This window comes from Ictidomys tridecemlineatus, chromosome 8, assembly GCF_052094955.1.
Source record: "Ictidomys tridecemlineatus isolate mIctTri1 chromosome 8, mIctTri1.hap1, whole genome shotgun sequence".
Taxonomy (NCBI): Eukaryota; Metazoa; Chordata; class Mammalia; order Rodentia; family Sciuridae; genus Ictidomys; species Ictidomys tridecemlineatus.
The window spans coordinates 144280059-144296866 of NC_135484.1; the positions used below are offsets into that span (position 1 = coordinate 144280059).

The window sequence follows — 16808 nt, forward strand, 5'->3', positions numbered from 1 at the left end:
TTTCTAAGCCCCCCCTTTTTGTTTCTATTTTTGCCATTACAGCAAACATCCTCAGTTGGAAGTTCTGTCTATTGACGTTTTTAATGTCTTTCTTGTTGTAAGATAGATTGCTCAGATCACAGTGATTGAGCCCAGGCACAGTCACAGTGCTGTCCTCCTGGGCACAGTTAGCTTTCTCAGTGAAACATGGCCACGGCACCTCTTTCTGCTCAGCTGCACTCATCTGTTGTAGTTGAGGCTGTTTTTCCTGTTGAAACCTGCAATTTTCAAGGTGTTCTTGAAATAGATTTAAGTTATCAAATAATGTTATTGATTTTAAAATGCATAGTTTTAAAAATACCTTTTTATCGGGCTGGGGATGTGGCTGAAGCGGTAGCGCGCTCGCCTGGCATGCGTGCGGCCCGGGTTCGACCCTCAGCACCACATACCAACAAAGATGTTGTGTCCGCCGAGAACTAAAAAATAAATATTAAAAAAAAACCCTTTTTATCTCTGAAGCAGATTCTTATAATAGTGTATGATAGTTAAGTAGTAGTTTTTGCTTTCAGGGCTACATAAAATAATGATTACATTGTAATTGATGTCTTAAATTTAATATAATTGCCAATTTTTGCATTTGGCTCTTAATCCATTTGTACTTATTTTTATATTTATTTCAGGGTAGGTAGTCTGTTTCTTCCTCCTGAAATTAGGCCAATTTTCCAGGATTGTTTACTAAACAAAGAATCATTTTCCTAGAGAATTATGTATATGTATTTGCTATATGTACGTTGACTCATAGTTGACCCCTTAACTTATTTCAGTACTGACATTATTTTGGCAACAGTAGCTTTTTAGTGACTCTTTAATTCCCAGAGGGTTGATTTGGTTTCACTACCCATTTTTAAAATAGATTTCTTAACATTTGCTTTCCATGTCCTTTTGATCCCAAAGCCACTATTTTTGCCTGTTTTATTCAATTAAAAAATTGGTCCCCTGTGCTGTGGCTTTGCATGATCCCTGCGTGCAGGCAGGTGCCTGTGTGACAGGAGCCCGCTTCCTGGGCGTGGTCCAGCTCCTGTAGGCCTAACCTCAGGCTCAGAACCTGTTCCCAGGGAGCCAGGCGCTGGGCAGCGCTCCCTTGTGGGTCTGTGACTCAGAGGCTGTGTTGTGACACTGCCCCTCTTTTCCTGGGATTTCTGCCAGGGGCACTCCAGTAATGATGATCAGCAAGACTTCCTACTGAGGGCGGATCTCAGGGACGTGGAAGAGTGTGGAAGACCAGGAGAGTCCATCTGAGGCTTCTGTTCTGTGTGGGTCTGAAGTGTTCTGAAATCAGCTGCAGCTGAGGGCGTTTTTTCGTTGTCCCACACGTGAACATGGTGCCACTGTGGGGTGATCTTGGTAGCTCTGGCCCCTGTGGAGACCGTGTGTTGATGCTGTGAATGGTAGCCAGGAAAAACGGGTTTCTGAAAAGAAGTCTGAGCCAGCCCTGCTCCCCATAGAACGTTGTTATCATCAATAATCAGCATCTTACTGTTTTGGAGGGCAAATTTGTGGACTTCTATGGGCTGGTCAAGCCATCAACCAGATATACAATTTTTTTTTTCAGGGAAAATATTTTGTAATTTCTAAAGATTTTCAGTGGAACTTTAAAATAGCAGCTTTTTAGTGAGGGACATTGCTGCCCCGAAAGTGCTCATCGTCGGGATCCTGGAGAAAGCCATGTGCTTGTGCTCTGCAGGCAGCGTGCAGGCCCAGCCCCCACCCCCGCATCCTCCCCCTGCGCTGACTGACCCTGTGGCCCCCACAGACATTCTGGAGCCTCCCCTGCGGCCTGCCTGGAATCCATCTGGAGAGCTGAGTTAAATTTGCCTTTTCGAAGGTTCATGTTTATTTCCTGGTTCTGGGGCTTCTGTGGTTATTTAGATAAGCTGTTTAGAGCCTCGACTAATGAGATCACCAGGGAGATGGACCCTTGTGTGGATCTTGGCTTTCTTTTACCATGTTCAGCTCTGTCCTGACCTTAGTCACCGACTGGGCATTTTTATTCCTAGGGTGGTCAGAAGCTGCGCTGTGGAATGATCTATCTGCCATCCATCTCAGAGGCAGCTGTATGTAGCCTCTGGCTTCTGGGAGGGCCCCGTGAATGACTGAGAGGGTGGAGAAGAGGGGTGGCCTGCTCCACCCTGAGCCCTGGCTTCTGGAACTGGCTTCCCTTGGATTGACATCAGGGAAGGTGGGCATGGGGATTTACACTGACGCATTAGGCAGATGGGTTCGTCTGGATTTCCTTTAATGTATCATGAATGGGGCATATTTTTATCGATGCTCCTGGGGTGGAAGGGTGGCCCAGGGTCACGGTACTGCCAGCTGTAGACACAGTGTGAGTGATGTTCCTTGGGACTGTGCAGTAGGCTCAGCCTTGAACTAGTCCATTAATTTCTTCAGTAAATTTATATCAAGTTAATGTTGGTAATGAAGTGTACCCGTCTATGTTAAGGGAATGTGTGTTAGTGGCGATTATCTTGGAGGATTTGTTAGCATGGTTATAACACATAAACACCTTTTTATAACAAATCTCAAACCTAATTTATTAACAATTAAAATTGCATTATAATTTCAACAGTGCATGCCTTTTAAAATGCTATCACATCTGTAGTGGTGTGAACATGCCTAATAAAAATTTGATAATAATGAATATTTCCAAATACTGGGAAGCCATGTTCTGTAATTGCATTTTAAATATACTCATTTGAAACCCAGCAGTTAACTTATATTTTTAATGGTTAAATTTCTTTTTATAAATGAATCTGACTTTCCAAAGACTGTTAAGTATCTTTTGTGAAACGTCAAGTGAAGGAATGAAGTACGTCCTTAATAGTTATCAGGGTTAATGGCCCACATTTATTGAGTTCTCATTTTGGGACCTGTCCCAATTTTATTTCCTTATTTAATTCTCCAAAAAACATGTTGTGGCATGTCGGCACTTTTTTTGGTCCCCATTTTAGAAAGAAGAAAATGGAGCCCTGTAGTGGTAAGAAGCCACAGGAAGTGAGGGTCAGAGCAGTGTAGGGTCAGGGTCCTGGTGCCCCCCTCACCCACCTGCCTTTCGTTTTGCTGCTTCATGCTGTGGAGGCATGAACTGCTGTTCAGAAGCTTTAGCACTAACTTAGAAATGAATAGGAGGGACAGTGCGGAATGCCTACAGGGTGTATGTTTTGTAAAATTTAATTTTGGGGATGTGCTGGTGGTGAAGTATAACCTGTCTACGCTGAGGAGCCAGGACGAGGAGAGACTGCAGTTTTAAACAATTGGAGGCACTTTGCCAAGGTCATTGCTAGGGGAATCAGGAAGTTATAGAGTTGCCCTTCAGATAAAATAGTGTTTTTGGAAGGCGACCTTGAGAACCTGGAGGAAACAGATCTGACTGCAGGCTCTCTCCACTCCAGGCTCTCTGCTAGATGGGTTCACAGGTGCTGCCACCTGGTGATCTTCATGATGCTGGAGACCTAGGTACAGAATAGCCCCGAGCAGTTCCAGGTCACATGTCCACCAGGGCAGAAGCAGGGCTTATTTTCAGAAGCCAGGTCTCTGCCATGAACCTGTCTTCCTACCCGGATTGGCCTTGGCCTTGCCTGCTCTGCTTTTGGGGTGGGTGGGCTGAGGGAGCTGGAGGTTCCTCTTGTTTTCAGCCTTGAGTGTTTTAGGCAGCTCTGTGCTGGACGCCTGCCGGATTGCCAGTGGGAGCAGCCGTGGCTTCTCTTAGCCAGCCAGCCGGCCAGCAAGGAAGTTGAGCCTGGTGTGGGGTTTACGGCACAGCACTCATCCACTGAGAGCAGGGCCTCCTCACTTCTCACAGAGCCGCCTGCAAGGTTCTGAGATGAAGCTGAGACCCTCGGAGTTGATGAGTCAGCCATGTGCTCAACTCCTCGGCTCCCTTTTCTTTTTCTTTACCAGCCTCTGTGCCCAGGATAGTTCCAGCTTTCCTGGGCTTCCTATTAAGCAGACATGCCATTTCAGCTGGTTCTTTGTCCCCCTTACAAAATCGTGGATTTAGGTACTGTGGGGTCTAGTGTAAGAGCAGGGGCCCTGCGTGCCTGAGACTGACCTTGGGGTGGCCTCTCAGCGTCATCCACGTAAACAGCATAGTTCAGAGGCTGGAGAGGTGACATCCAGATAAGGAAAGGAGAATTTGCCTGGGTAACAAATTAGGATCGTGTTTTTTTGAGTCTTGCCCCTCAGATATTAAACGATCATTTAGGATTGACAAGAGAGGGCTTTTATTTTCAGTACTCCACCTCTCTACAGACACCTCTTGGCCTTCTAACCAAATATGTCTACTGCCCTTCCCTCAAATCTTTTTTATTTTCTTAAATATAATTAAAGTGTTTCTTGTGATTCACAGGATATTTATAAGTCTGCAAGATCAATCTATTATTAATGGCACCTGGACATACTCTGTATTTGAAAATTCAATATTAAGGTCCATTTTGGAGAAGTATTTTTTTTAAAAATGCCCTTCCAGTTCACTTAAACCGTAGAGGTTAAAACCAGATTTTTCTCTTTTACAGTATTTACATAAAAATATTCCCAGTCTTCCTGTAACCCAGATGTGGGATTGTCTGGTGCCTCTCTCCTCCCGGCACCTGCTTGCTTGTGAGCGCGTTGGTGAAGCTGTCCTTCCTGCATGGAAATATCTTTTATTATATTCTCAGCACTACTCTGCTAGGTTCAAACCAAAATCCAGCCCTGAAGTGTTTATTGTGGTATCTGCTGAGCGCTCTGGTCGCTTAATGTGTTGCAATACAAATGTTAGTCAAAGAAAATGTTAAGATAGCTCTCACTGTGCATTGTGGGGTTTTAGACTGTAGCCAGCTCCTGAGTGTCCAAAGAAGAGAGCGACAGTACAGTAAAAGGTGTGCCTGCAGAGAGGAGGGTGATTCCCAGCCCGTCTATAATAATGACACTTATTACGGGTTTAGGGGGTCCAATAACAATGCGCTTGGAACAGGTGCTAGAATGCAGCAATTTTTTGGAAAATGGAAGCTTGGGGTTAAGGATATTTACTAGAGCAGGGCTTCCCTGGGTCTCAGGTGGAAGGTATTTGCCCTTGTGTAGGCAGGCGGCCAGCCTCCTCTGAAGGTGTTCTTCTGTGTGCAGGGTCCCCTCCTTCTTGCTCTAAGATCTGGCTGCTGGGTGAGTGGTCAGCGCCCTGTGCAGACCTGCCTGACCACGGAGCCCCTCTGGGAGCTTGCCAGGTGATGTGCCTGGTGCTCTGTTTGATGGAGTGTGAGGCTGTGCACAGGGAGGACCCCATCATGCCAGTAGTTCTGCCCGCACCAGTGGCTTCTGTTTAAACGACTTGTGCTGAAAATCTGACAAGAGCTTCTAGATCTCTAAACTTCACCTAGTTCTCTCTTTACGAAACAAAACAAATAACAAAGAAGTCACTGTTCTGTCTGCGTGCTCAGGTAATAAATGCTCTGTATATATGGAGAGAAAGATGGATAGATGATTTACAAAAGACAAATCAACTTTGTGGATTTCCAACTAATAATCTTACACTTCCCTGGCATGTTTGGGTAGTTTTATTAAATAAGGTTACTTTTTCTAATATACCGTTTCGAATTTAAACCATTTTTATTATGTAATGAGGGATTGATTTTTTTTTTCTGTAAAAATTTGCTTACTTTTCAGATATCATTTACAAAGAGAAGGAGAGTTGGAATTTGATTAGCAGGTGTGTAACATTGAAATGAGGAGAGGTAGTCACGGGGTGTTCAATAAGAGGAGGCTGCTACCTGGGGACTGGCTAGGCATAGTGGGCTTCCTGGTGTGTGATGTAGGTTAGTGGTCACGTCCTTGATCCTGAGAAAACCAGAACCTGCCATATGACCAGCTTGGCCCAGGCCCCTAACCTGTCCTCATAGTAAAGCCATTACCTGCCCCAAGCCCAGAAACCCCTCGGCCACCAGCCCAGTGGAAACTACCCTGAACCTCAGGAAGTCATGGGGGAGCTTAGACTCTCACTTCGCCTGCGTTCTCTTGTGCTAGATGTTCTACCTTAACATCCTCATCTGCACAATAGGGCCGAGTTCGTGCCTTCCACATGTAGCTTGTAAAGATTAAATACCAGGTTCATAAAAGCACGAGCACTAAGTCACCATTTCCCTCCCCTGGGAATCAGGAGCAGCCCCCTGCACTCGTGGGAGCAGCTGCCTTCCTGGGTGCTGTGGTCTGCAGGTCAGTTCCTGCAGCCAGCCTTTCTCCATCTCTGGCCAGTTGGGCCGTTTGCTGGTCTCACCAGGCTGCGCTCTTCAGTGCTCAAGACTTGACGCTCACGTTTCCACTGTCAGCAGCTCCTGCTTCTCCTCAGACTGTTGAATGTTCTGCAGAGGCCGCCATGCTGGGAGCTGGTGTCAGGGCCAGGCTGGGGGCTGGCCATGTTCCCTGCTCCAGGGTTGGCCTTTGCCTCTAGGCCTCTTCAGTGGACTCTGTGTTTGTGTTTTTGCACATGTTGCACGCATTCACACACCCACAAGTGCACATGCATATTTATAGCGAAATCCGGACTATGCCTACATCAGGGTCACACACCTGCATCTCTCTTCTCTCCCGCAGGGAATTCTGTTTTTAATGACTCCTTGGGTGATAGGATTACTTGCTTGCTGTACCCCACAGTGCATGAGCTCCAGGATGACACCCCATCAGCAGCACTGTTTCCTTTTTTTTTTTTTTGTCCTTAGCATATGTCCCACTAGGGATATGGTTGAAATAATGTATTTTAATGTCACTTTTACCTCTTTGTATATGATTATTTCACAGCTTCATAATATTGTCATGATTAGTTTTGTTTTTTAGGGATTCTAAAAAAATTTTATTTTATCATTACTTAAGATATCTACATGGTTCTGACATAGAATCTAGAAACCAAAATATTTTCAAACAAGTCCAGCTCCTGTCTCTGTCCTCTCTCTTCTAGTAAATATCCATTTAAAAATATTAGGTTTATTTTTTAATTTTCGACTTTTCTGTGTGTGTGTGTATGTGTGTGTGTGTGTATACATGTGCATAAATGTCTGAGCGGTGTGACTTACAGGTAAAGTGTAACTCCGTGTGATGTGTTTACATTGACTGACACTCCTATTTCTGAAGGAGAAGAAGTGTGCATCACTGATTTTTGTGCTTGTGGGAAAGGGTGCTCTGTGACTGGGTGGACTTCATTAAGATGGACTGAAGTTCTTGTGTTCATGAGTCTTTCTTACTCAGCCAGCTTCAATATTTTGAACGTTAGCTTCTTTTTCCACAATGAGACTCGCCGATCATTAAGCTTCAGCAGGCTTGGAGACCACCTCTGTGGCTTTCTGAAAACCTCTTTTATGTAAACGTGGAGGGGTGGGTTATAGGAGGAACTGTCTCTCTTGTTGCAAAACGAGCTGGAATCCCCTGTGGTGACTTTCCAGAGGAGAGCAGGTGGCCGCAGGGCGGGCAGGGGGTGCTGGTGCGCTGGGGAAGGGGCCTCCAGGTTGGCAGCAGTGGGCCCACTGTGTCTTCCTCGCAGACGAAGCTCCGCGTGAGTAAAGAAATACAGGGTGACCCAAAGCTGTGGGTATGCAGATGGGCAGGTCACACGGACCTGACGGGGACAGAGGTCCACCCAAGTCAGGAACGGAAGGCAGCCGCTTTCTGGGAGCACCTGCAGGAGGCAAATAAGAGCTTACAGGGCGCCCGGGGGTAGCTTTGTGTAACAGATGCCATGTTTGAGGGGTTATAACCTTTTAAAACTTAAAACTCTATTTTTTTAAAACAGTGTTCTGAGAACACCAGTCTTCGGACATGAAACTCTAACGTGTGTCTGATCCTTATGTGAAGTTATGTGGTCAGTTTACAGATTTGTGTTTGGGAAGGCACAGGAGCTAACACGCTGGGCACCTTGCTGCAGCTGGTTTAGTGCCTCCGCTGTGTCAGGATTAAGACCGTTGTGAGGCCGATGGCCCTGCTTCAGTGTCCGTGGTGAAGGGAGCAGGGATGTGGCGAGCTGGACCTCAGGGCCTTGGCTCGTGCACTGGGCGCGTGCAGAACCAGAGGTGGCGCCTGGGCTGTGGCAGTGCCGGCCCCGCTGCCTCCAGTGCCCGTGCTGCCTCACTTGCTTTCTTTCTGTCCTGAAGTGCACCGAGGGATGCATTTCAGCAAGTAAGAGCAGGTGACTCTTGGTAGACGAGAAATCTTAGCCTACATGACAACTTCCTGTGCTCGAAATATGTGCGCTGCAACGTCAGGAGTGTTGCCTCGTGAAGACGTGGGCTCAGAGAGTGATTTCCGGGAGTGAGGATGGAGATGCTCACCGCCACAGTTTTTAGAATGATTTGGTTTTCATTGGAAAAGCTGTGTGGTTTCCATAGCTGGACCCTGTGCCTCCGCCCTTCACAGCTGGAACCCAGATCAGAAGACCTGTGCAGCTGTGTCAGCTTTTGGAGAAAATTTAAAAATGGCATGTGTTCCATAGTGTATGATGTTTCAGAATAGAGTTTGAAAGAGTTAGGTATAAAATTATAAATATTTCCTAATATGCTAGCTTTTTTTTTGGCTTGTTTAGCTGAATTTTGAATTTTGCTTGCTCTTTAAACATTGAGATGTCCTGACTGCCTCTGTATGGTTAGTTTAAGAGTAGAGTTTTCTTCTGGTCAGTTAGAAGATAAAGTTTACCAAAGGTTAAAAATAAAAGAGGCAGCATAGAGATGTGTTATAAGCTCCATTAGTTATAAACTAATGCAAATATTAGGACATACAAGGAAAACATAAATAGGTACCTGGGAGTCTTAAGAGGCAAGAGACCAATGGAATATTCTAAGTCAGTCCCTGGGGAATCAGTGTGCAGAGTCTGAGTCCACAGTGCCGGGCAAGGGCAGCACTGATTCCATGTCTTGACTGAAACCAAGGTGGTGGGTGGGGATCCTCTGGGGGAGTGTCCCGTGTACTTCAGCCAAGGTAGGTTTGGAGAGGAGGGAAAAACACCAGCTTTCATTTCCAGCCACATCCATCTTGCTAACAAGAAATGACGGGGAGGTGAGAGGCACCGTCCACCTTAGGGTGTCTTTCAGGTCTTTTCCAGCAGAAATGAGTTAGGATGAACATCTTGGACACTGGGCTATTTCTGTATTTGAGGGTTTTTTTTCGAATCACAAGTAGGATAATAGAAAAGACATATACATTTTCATTGTTCTCCATGTAGAAATATGAGTTACAGGTGCTTAGCATTGGAAGAATGGGTCATAGTAACTTTCTCCACTTGAAGTAGAGTCTGCTGCACTGGAAAGCTAATAGTTTTCAGTCTCATAGCTGATAGCTTTTGGCAGTGTGTAAAAGGCACCTGCTCTGCATTCATTTTCTCTAATCTCAGTTGTGGGGTCAGTCTGAGGCATTTAGGAGTGTTGTACGTGTTTCACTCATTTGCCTGAGGAATTGAGGAAAAATCCTGGACACACATCAAAGTTTATACTGTGGAAATCAGGAGAACAGTGTGCTGTTCCTTTCTCTTCCCCACTGTTGGTAGAGTTAGAGTGAAACGCTGTTTGTTAATGTATGTGCATTGCAGAACGTGGAAGGTCCACATACAAAAGTTATCGTCACTTGTATTAACTACTGTTATCTCACTTATGTGTATTCATGTACATATGTGTGTATATATCATATAAACATGTATCTAAGCTATATACGTGCACATTTACACACATCTGTGTATGAGCATGGACATGCATAGATTTTACAACATGGTCGGCATGCACAAGGTTTCTTTTATGGTGCTCCCTCTTAATATTGTCTGTCCCTAGTATTTCTCAGTGTCATTAATTTCTTACAGACATCAGTTTCAAATGACTAAATGATGTTATGTCATATAACTTTATCATGACTAATGTTTTCTTGATTTTATACAATTAGTTTGTTTTCTGTTTTATCTGATGATTACTGTGGAACCTTTCTCTTCACTTTTCTAATTAACATGCATGATTTGATGACATAGCATATTGTCTGATTAAAAAGTGTTGTGATTTTTGTTCATTAAGAATCTGAACATTTGGGGTATAGCTCGTGGTAGAATGCACACTTTTGAGGCTCTAAGTTTAATCCCCATTACAGAAAAAATAAAAAATTTTTGAACATTTGATTTGAGAACCTAATTCAGGATTGTAATACTCATTTTTATATTTATCTTATGCTGATTTCAAGAAAAAATTATCTGCTTTTTAAACACCTATTTTAGAAAGCTATCTCTATTTTTAGAAAGTTATCCAGATCTTTCATTCACTTTTTCTTGAAACATTGTCTTTACTGTCAAATCTTCGGAGCAGAACAGGATGGAAATTCCTACTTCTGAGTGCCTGTTGCCTCGTGGAGGAGTAGAGTGGTTGGCAGTCATGTGAATCTTTATAGAATCACATTTGTGTTGAATGTTGCAAACCAAAAGCTGTGGCGTGCTGCTTCAGGCTGGCGTGGTGCCCACACCTGGGATCCCACAACCGGGGAGGAGACCAGAGACCACAAGTTCTAGTGGGACCTTGTTTTGAGATACAATAAAAAGCAGGGCTGGGATGTGACTCAGGTAAAGTACCTTGGGTTCGATTGATCGCTAGTATCACTAAAAAGGAAAGTATACTTAAGGAATATTCAAACTGAAAAGGAAATTCTTCATTTAAAATAATTCTCATTAATTTTGTCTTAGTTGTTTCTATTTAAAGTAGAAAAACTTTGTCTGAGGAGCTGCCACAAACCAGAGGACACAATATAGTCATTACATGTTTTTCTCTCACCCAAATATGTTGTAATATAAGGGAGAAGAAACCATTGATCGTTCTACTCAAATATTTGATTTCTGAATTTTTTTAAAGAGAGAGAGAGAATTTTTTAGTATTTATTTTTCAGTTTTCAGTGGACACAATATCTTTATTTTATTTTTATGTGGTGCCGAGAATCGAACCCAGTGCCCCACGCATGCCAGGCGAGCGCATTACCGCTTGAGCCACATCCCCAGCCCTGATTTCTGAATTTTTTTGATCTAGCAAATTTCAGGGTATAAATTGAGTTATTTCTGCTAGCATCCTGGATTGGAAGCAGGAGATTTCATTACCATGATTAAAAAAAATCTTTCTCTGCTTATAAAGCAAATTACATAAAACAAGCAAAATGATGGAGATCACTGGGCTTATTAGCCCTTACTGCCTGGGACAGGCTGCTTCTTAAACAGGTGCCGTTTACACAGTTAGTATAGTGAGCTGTGCGGGAGATTGGGCATCATCGTGATAAGCTGTTGAATATTCATGGAAAGGAAGAGTTGTTATTTGCTCTTTTATGATACGTTTGCTTATTTAACCACTTTTAGTTAGCAGAAACCATATTTTGATTTAAGAAGGCAGGGACATTTAACCTTGATTTGGAGCAAAGTTTGGAATAAAGCTGAAATAAAAAGGGATCTGTAGAACCACAAGTGAAGAATTCAGAACAGAAGACATGTTTAGAAGCCTCTGGATTTTATCTGGAGGTGAAATGGTGTTAGTAAACTGCTGGTGGGCAACGGGGCACTGTGAGAAGAACTGAAGAAAAAGTGTCTTAAGCTTGTCCTGTTGGGAGTCTTAGATTGAGGGAGTGTGATGTTCTTAAAGAAAAGTGAAATGATTAATACAGTAAATATCCATGTTTCCTTCACTTAAATTCACAGCTGTGAACATGTTGCCACATTTTATCTATATGCATTGTTTTGTTTTATTATTGTTGTTGTTCTGTGGTATATTTGAAAGTGCATTAAAGCGAGCAGTTTTTGTAATTTCTTTTAAATATTTATTTTTTAGTTTTAGGTGGATACAATAGCTTTATTTTTATGTGGTGTTGAGGATCAAACCCAGGGCCCTGTGCATGCCAGGTGAGCGCGCTACTGCTTGAGCCACATCCCCAGCCCCAGTTTTTGTAATTTGATTTTGTAGATGGCCAGCTTATTGAATTCTTATTCATTCTTTTGTATATGGCCACCTTATTGAATTTCAGTTCACTTGATTTCATGGATTTGTTTTATTAGATTATCATATAGTTGCAAATAATTTTTTTGGTTTTATTTTTTATAATTTTTATGTATCTTTTGAAATCTTTTTTTCTTATTGTACTGTATAGTTCAGGACCTCTAGTGAATTATTAAACACAGGTCAAATGCCCCGTATCTGAAATGCTTGGGATCAGAAGTGTTTTGGATTTCAGGTTTCAAAGTATTTGCATATACATAATGAGACATGTTGGGATAGGACCCAAGTCATGAAATTGATTTGTGTTGTATATGCATCTTCTGTACATAGTCTGAAGGTACTTTTATGCAATATTTTTAATAATTTTGAGTATGAAACCGCTTTAATGTGTGGAATTTTCCATTTGTGGGATCACATCAATGCTCAGAAAACGTCAGATTTTGATGTGTTTGGGATTTCTGGAATAGGGATGCTCAAATTTTCATGTCCCTAGGATTAACTGGGAATGCTTTTAACGTTCACAGCTAAGTACGGTGATGGAAGTTAACATCTTGCAGATATTCTTTATATAGTTTTAGAAAATAATATTCTAATCATACTTTCTTATTATTTCCTAAGAGTGGGTCGGGGATTCTTATCACTGTTTTGCTTTATCTAAGGATTTGCAGAAATATACTTTTCAGATGTCAGGCTATCCTCATGTTCTTGAGATCGATGTGACTTGTTTTAGTCATTTTATATTTCTTGGTACTGCTATGTTTTGAATAGATGACTGAATGTTTGATGCTATTGTGACTAGTGAAGTGCAGGTGCATTTAAAATAATGCTTTTATATGTTTTTCTTATAATGCTTTCTAAGTCAGGTAGTAAAATGTAACTGATATTACCAGGAGGACAATAGAATTCTTTGTTAGAAAGAGATGCTTACACTTGAAATGGTTGGCAGTGAGTCATCTAGATAGTGAAAAATCACCTCTCTGGTAGGTTTGCATGAGTCGGTGGTCCAGAAGGTGATCTTGATGTTCATCTGCGTGTCCCACAATCTCAGAGGTCAAAAGCTCTTGGAGAGGTTACCCCTGCACTTTCTGTTACTTGCACAGATGGTAATGGTGATAATGTCTCATGAGGTCACCACCCGTGGAGCTTCACCATCAGTTGCATTTCTCCTGATGTCAGTGCCCAGGGATTTGCAGTATTTTCTGGCCTACTCAGGTTTGGTCACGATGCTTCTCCCTTGGTATTACAGCTCAATGATTGGAATGGTGGGTAGAAACCTTCCGCAATTCTTTGGAAAATGGAAGGGAAGTTGGTATTTCTTCAGAGTCCCCCTAATAACCAATAATCATGATATAGTAATTATAAAATGTGACAAGTATTAGGGTTAGAGTTCATAAATCCCTGAAGCCAGCGAGTTCTTTAGTGCCGGGGGAGGATGCAATTGGATCTATTCTTTCCAATTATGTTGAATCTAGGTGATCGTATTGATCTGATAGCTCCTGCATTGGTTTGAAGACGTGCCTCTTTGTCTCTGGAAGATCTAGATGTATCCCTTTCTTCCTTTTGTAGAATTCACAAGATGGTATATGTGGTATATATAGAAAAGAAGTCATTTTAAATCCAAAATGCTGCTATAAAGTAAGAGGCTTTGATTTGAGAACACACACCAGCATCAGTATTGCCAGTGATTGGGAAAATGTTGTGTAAAGTTTTTTGTACTGCATTTATAAAGTACTTAATGGTAATTCTGAAAATGTTCACTTTTTCAAAGTAGCATTTGCCCAGTCATGTACATAGAAGGGCAATAATAGTCAGAGGAAGGTTGAACAAAGCAGGTGATGATGTCAGTTACATTTCAGGACCACTGCCTAGTTGCCTTTTGAAGTTGGGTCATAAATAAAACCCTAGAGTTATTGATCTTAGAGCTGAAGGGAACCTGGAGAGCATTCATTCAAAAATAAGTTTTGTCATTTCTGGTGGAGCAAATATTGTGCTAGATGTTAGGGATGTAAAAATGAATAAAATACAGCTCTTGCCCTTAAAGTCTAGCCTGGAAGATAGAGAACCTGAGCAAACACCTTACTTTGGGGCAGTAGGCTCTGGAAGAGGGTCTTTGGGCAGTAGGTACATATGCCACATTTTATAGGTGTAGTTACAGGTTGGTCAGGCAGCCCAGGTACATTCAGCTCCATGATAGTGATGATACTGCTGGGACTAGGTTTGTAGTCTCTCATGCAAGTCACACTGGGCTGACTTGTTAAGCTTTATGAAGTTGTTTTACCCAGTGTGTGTGCGCGCATGCATGCATGGTTTTAGCAGCTCACTGTACGCCTTAAATGTTGTTTAATTTGAGTTAGACATTCCTACTCTTGTATCTTGCATTTTTGGTGGGGGGGGGTGTGAGGTGGGCACAGATTCCTAATAAACATTTAGAAACAAATGCAGTGAATAGTTTGAGTAATTTTTAAGATGGTCATGTCTCTTGCTATCTATGATATCTAGACCTAGCAAGATATCTAGACCTCAGGGTAAAGGCTTAGATCCTTTGGTGTGCTGCATCCATTCTTTTGCCCACTCCTCCCTCCAAGTCCCTCTCAGTGCTCCTGTGTTGCATTTGAACTTCAGAAACACCAGATACCTTCCTACCTGTGTTTCCCTCATACTGTGCTGCTTCCAGCTGTCATGCTTTGCCTTGAATCTTTTGATTCTCCTGCCATGAACTTACATCTCAGGTGAGATCTCTCCTCACTGTGGGCAGCTCTTGAGTACCAGGCTGGGCTCTTGAGCGACAGCTCCCACTGCTCATGAGAGATCCTTTATGAATGTGCCTCATGTCTGTTTGTCGTAAACATCAAGGAGCCTAGCACATTGGTAGGTACTTAATAAATGTTGGCTGGATAAGTAAATGGAAGTTTAAAACTGACCTTTTCATGGGACAATAAAAAAATGCATGTGCACGTATACTGGGTATATTTTTAGAAAATTATTGGCAATTCTGTTGTGTTGTTTTTCTTGTAAACATGATGATTTTTGGATTCTGATTTGTTTTCCCCTAGGAGAATATATCTTTTAGAGAATATTACAGCAATCATTGATGGGAGCTTCCCTGTATTGTTTCATTTGGAAATACTTTACAGAATTTGATACTTTGATGCATTCTATGGATTAAAACATATTTTCAAATATGACATTTATATACTTTTCAGTTACTGTTGTCATTTTACAGATGGAGATTATGTTACCTCTCTAATATCTCCACTCTTGTGGAGTGGATATTAGCCATTGTATTTGCTTCTTCAAATAGGTATCTAGGAATTGAAACTGGAAACAATTACAATAGAAGCTAAATCTGGTAAGAGTTGAAGGATAATCTGTTCAGTTTTTGCTTATTATGTGATTATTAATAGATAATTGAATATTTTGTTCAAAAAACAAAAAACTAAAGATAGTAACTTAGGCTTTTCTAAATGAAGATCTGCAAAGGAAACACTGTATATTGAGTGTTGTAATCATAATGGATGCTCTCTCTCTCTCTCTCTCTCTCTCTCTCTCTCTCTCTTTCTTTCTCTCTCTCCTTTTTCCAAGCCAAATGCAGAATAGTTAATAACTCTTATCTAGGAAGCCCAGATACAGAGGGGGCTTGCTGAGACACGGGCTTGGTAACTGAAACCCAGCGAATCATAATCATCTTTGGATCTCAGTCAGGTTATGTAAGTGGTCATACAGATGGATTTTTAACTCCGATTTTCCTATGCTGCTTTCCCAGCCATCGGCCAATTGGAAAGGTGTTCTCAAATGCAGAATAAGAAGAATGCACTACTGTTACTTTAAGAAGGAAATTAAGTAGGGAGGGAAATGGGGGCTGTTGTGACTGCTGACATTTGTGGCCTCCTTTCATTTGCGTAAGAGGTGGACTGGCTTCTCTGTGGCTGTGGTTGCCATGGAGAGGTAGTGGGGGAGGACTCCCAGGACCACAGCTTGAGAGCCAGTCAGACCCAGAGCTGCTCCCGAATGTGACGGGAAGGGGCAGGGAGTTCAGGTGTGCCGCCGCGGCACAGATCATGGGGATGGCTGACCTGCCATGGCTGGTAACGTGACTGTGCACGTACCCCTGGGTGTGACGGCTGTTTGTGCAAATGCCTGTGGATGCTGTGTGCAGTGAAAGGATTGTAATGGTGTATGTGCTCCCGCCCTTCAGTGTGCTTCCTGCACTCGGTGTGATTTGATGAAAAGAGTTGAGCCAATTACATCAGATGTGCACTCTGATTGTAATGAGAAACTGACTAACTTCAGCCGGCATGTTTGCATCTAGATAATGACATCAATAGAAGTCAAATAAATTGTGGTGAGAATAATACACAGAAAGATCTAATATGGTCGGTTAAACTGCAGCCAGAAATGAATGGGTTACTAACGGAAATGATTAATAGATGGCTGTCACAGAGTTGTACAGTGAGCTAACACAAGACCCATGAGACAATGAAAGTTGAAGAATTTTCCCCTGTAACATGTAGAAGAAAATCAGTTGGGTGTTCTGTAGCTAAATATGCTTGTATCCTAAGAGTTGAATTCTGGGAATTTTGGTTATTGCTATTAATATCTTTTACTGGAAGTACTGATTTTACATCAGAAGACAAATTGTTAGTGAGTTTGTAGTGCTCTCATTTTTGGCTCTTGTTTTGTTGACACCAGTGGCAAACTGCATGCATTGGCTCTGTTGGGTTTGTTTTCAGTTTTTGTGGCTATCATTGTGGATAAAGCCTTTGTCTAAAAACAAACGTGATTGACCATTTTGACTTAAACTCTGAGCTGCCTTTTAAG

General features: G+C 42.3%; 1 protein-coding gene across 6 annotated transcripts in view; it reads left to right on the forward strand.

Moving 5' to 3' along the window:
- Positions 1-16808, forward strand: part of Hivep1 (HIVEP zinc finger 1) — a 133828-nt gene that overhangs the window by 30761 nt on the left and 86259 nt on the right. The window contains exon 1 of one of the 6 annotated variants that reach the window (XM_040282140.2): positions 15918-16075. The exons of the other annotated variants lie outside the window; for them this stretch is intronic. Coding sequence (XP_040138074.2) covers positions 16069-16075 — 7 coding nt within the window. The 5' untranslated portion in view covers positions 15918-16068. Of the gene's footprint in view, positions 1-15917; positions 16076-16808 lie in introns of those variants that run through there. 6 annotated transcript variants of the gene reach the window in all.